This window comes from Alexandromys fortis, unplaced genomic scaffold (genome assembly GCF_014885135.2).
Source record: "Alexandromys fortis isolate MF-2015 unplaced genomic scaffold, M_Fortis_MF-2015_v1.1 scaffold_131, whole genome shotgun sequence".
In the NCBI taxonomy this organism is placed as follows: Eukaryota; Metazoa; Chordata; class Mammalia; order Rodentia; family Cricetidae; genus Alexandromys; species Alexandromys fortis.
The window spans coordinates 2,293,571-2,296,366 of record NW_026068023.1 but is presented as its reverse complement, the minus strand read 5'-3'; the positions used below and the strand labels follow the sequence as shown (position 1 = coordinate 2,296,366).

The following is a 2,796-nucleotide window of genomic DNA, read 5'->3' as shown; positions in this document are numbered from 1 at the left end:
CCATAGAGCTTAGGTTGGTTTGCAACTCAGTTTATTTATTGCACCCTAACACTTTGCAACATGGTTTGTTTCATTTATTTGTTTACTTGTTTATCTATTAATTTGTTTAGGGTATACGTGTATGTGTGTATATATGTGCAAATATACATGTGTATGTGTGCATGTAGAAGCCATTGGACATCATGAGTGCCACTCTTCAGGCACTTCCCACTAATATATGTTGTGGGGAGGCTGCTTGTTGGTCCCCATCTGCTCAGCAGCTCAGTCCTGAAATAATCACACAAAAACCATATTATTTAAATCACTGCTTATCCTATTAGCTCTAACTTCTTATTGGATAACACTTCCATCTTAATTTAACCCATTTCCAGTATTTTCTATTTCACCATGAGGTTTGTGGGCTATCAGCAAGGTTCTGGCATCTATCTCTGCAAGGTGACATGGCTTCTCCCTCTGACTCTGCCTTCCTTCTGCCTGGCTATAGGCCAAGCCAGTTTCTTTATTCATTAACCAATAAAAGCAACACATAGACAGAAGGACTTCCCACACCACTCTTTTTTGGTAGGATCTCTGAACAGTCTAGAAAATGTCAAGTGTGACACTGGACAAGAAGTCCCAGGAATTCACTTCTCTCCTTTCCTTCGCATTAACATCAAAGTGCTTGTCACCACACCTGCTTATTTTTTGTTGTTGTCCTGGGTATCAAACACAGGTCCTCAGGGGAATCAAATGTATGTCCTCATGGATGCCAGAAAAACAGGCTGGTGACGGAACTACCTCCCCAGTCCAAGAGGTTTTAATTGACTAATTCATTTCTAACAATTTATTGCTTTGTAATCAGATTATTACTTATTTTATAGCATTTCCTCAAATTCTACATTTATCATTGTAGTAATTTGAATAGTGCTTCCCTATCCATGACACCAGAAAATATGACATTCTTTGAACATTATAGTTTTGAAAATATATTAAGCTAAGCAGATAATAGGAACTCATCCTGGATTCACAGAGGGTTCTGAATCATGAAGGGAAAGAAAGGAGATATTGGTTACTAACAAAAGACGATGCAAGCATGGAGACAATTTTTAGATTACCTGTGCATCCGTAATTTTTTGAATAGATGAGAAGTCATCTAATAGTCCTTAAACATAGGGTTCTGATTATAGTTAGTAAAAAAAAATAATATGATGCACCTAATCCCTTGTGTTATCAGTATCTGATGGCTGAATGGCAGTTTTTCATTGCAGTTATTGCTGTTTTATGTTGCTTACTATATAGCCTCATCACATCTTTGCAACTAAATTTCTAGCATACCTATTTATTGGCCAAATTACATAATTTGTTATGCTTTAAAATAATGAGCTTTAATAGACTGTGTTACATAATGGTGAAAGAAATAAATCAGAAAGGAAGAATTATGAGTAGCCTGGAAAAGTATTCTGAATAGTAGAATTTCTGCTATATACGTCTAAGTAATCACAGATTAAAGAAATATCAAGAAAAATCGGTAAGTATTCTGGGTGAAATTAAATTAAAATAAAACACATCAAAATAAACAGAATATCACTAAAGAAGTTATAGCGATGGAGAAAAAAAAAAAAGGTTTAAACAAAATCACCAATGTGGGTCGGTGGGGTTTGCAGCGCAATGTCCGCAACTGAAGCTCCTAGATTTGAGCAGGTGCAGGGTGCCAGGGCAGGATGCAGACACTGCTTTTGGGGTTTCACGAGTACATGTTCCAGAAGGATGAATACTGCATCTTTATCCTGGGCCTGAACAATGCTGGGAAGATAACCTTCTTGGAACAATCCAAAACATGGTTTAACAAGAACTACAAGGTGATGAATCTATCCAAAATCACCACTACTGTGTGTTTAAACATTGGCAGTGTGGACATGGGGAAGTCTCGTCTCATGTTCTGGAACTTAAGTGGACAAGAAGAGCTACAGTCTTTGTGGAACAAGTACTGTGCAGAGTGCCGTGGCATCGTCTATGTCATAGACTTCACTGATGAGGAGAGACTGCCAGAATCCAAAGAGGCATTTGAGAAGGTGGTTTCAAGTGAAGCACTGGACGGTAACCTCGTCCTGGTGTTGGCCAACAAGCAGAATGTGGAGACCTGCCTCACCATTCGTGACATCAAGACTACATTCAGTGACCATACCTGCAAGATTGGCCAACGAGTCTGTCTGACCCAGGTTTGCTCTGCTCTCACAGGCAAAGGAGTTCCAGAGGGCATCGAATGTATCATGAGGAAGGTTCACCGGCCACCACAGCAGAAGGACATCACAAAAGCACTGTCAACTTCACAGTCTTGGGACTATTCATCCCAGGTGTTGGAAGAGTACTCCCTGCTGGCTGTGTGCCACCAATGCTGGGGTTGAGCTGGATATGTTTGTTCATTCATTTATTTGCTTTATGTTTTCTCTAAATAAAAAAAAGATGCAAGGGTGGAGATGATTTTCATATTATCTGTGAATCCATAATTTTCTGAATAGATGAGAAGTCCTCTAATAGTCCTTAAACATAGTGTTCTACATATGTTAAGCCTATTGAATGTTCTTACATCCTTTTAATCCAAATAAATGTCACATTATAAACCCTATTTCTGATTAATGATAGAATTATAAGATTTCTAATTTTTTATCTCAATTTTAAGCATAAATAACATGTAAATGATCAGAATAGGTTATAGTACCACTTATCTGCATACACCCTTTTTCTTTCCCATAACAACTGTATATCTTCATGTGAACACACAAACATGTACATATGTACACTTACGCATATACATTT

At 37.9% G+C, this 2,796-nt stretch overlaps 1 protein-coding gene across 1 annotated transcript; it reads left to right on the top strand.

Annotated features, from left to right (window-relative positions):
* Window positions 1-1,700: 1,700 nt before the first annotated feature.
* On the top strand, window positions 1,701-2,384 carry LOC126514509 (ADP-ribosylation factor-related protein 1-like). Its single transcript, XM_050163458.1, has one exon. It carries the CDS (start codon window positions 1,701-1,703, stop codon window positions 2,382-2,384), a length of 684 nt encoding a protein of 227 aa, XP_050019415.1.
* Window positions 2,385-2,796: the final 412 nt, after the last annotated feature.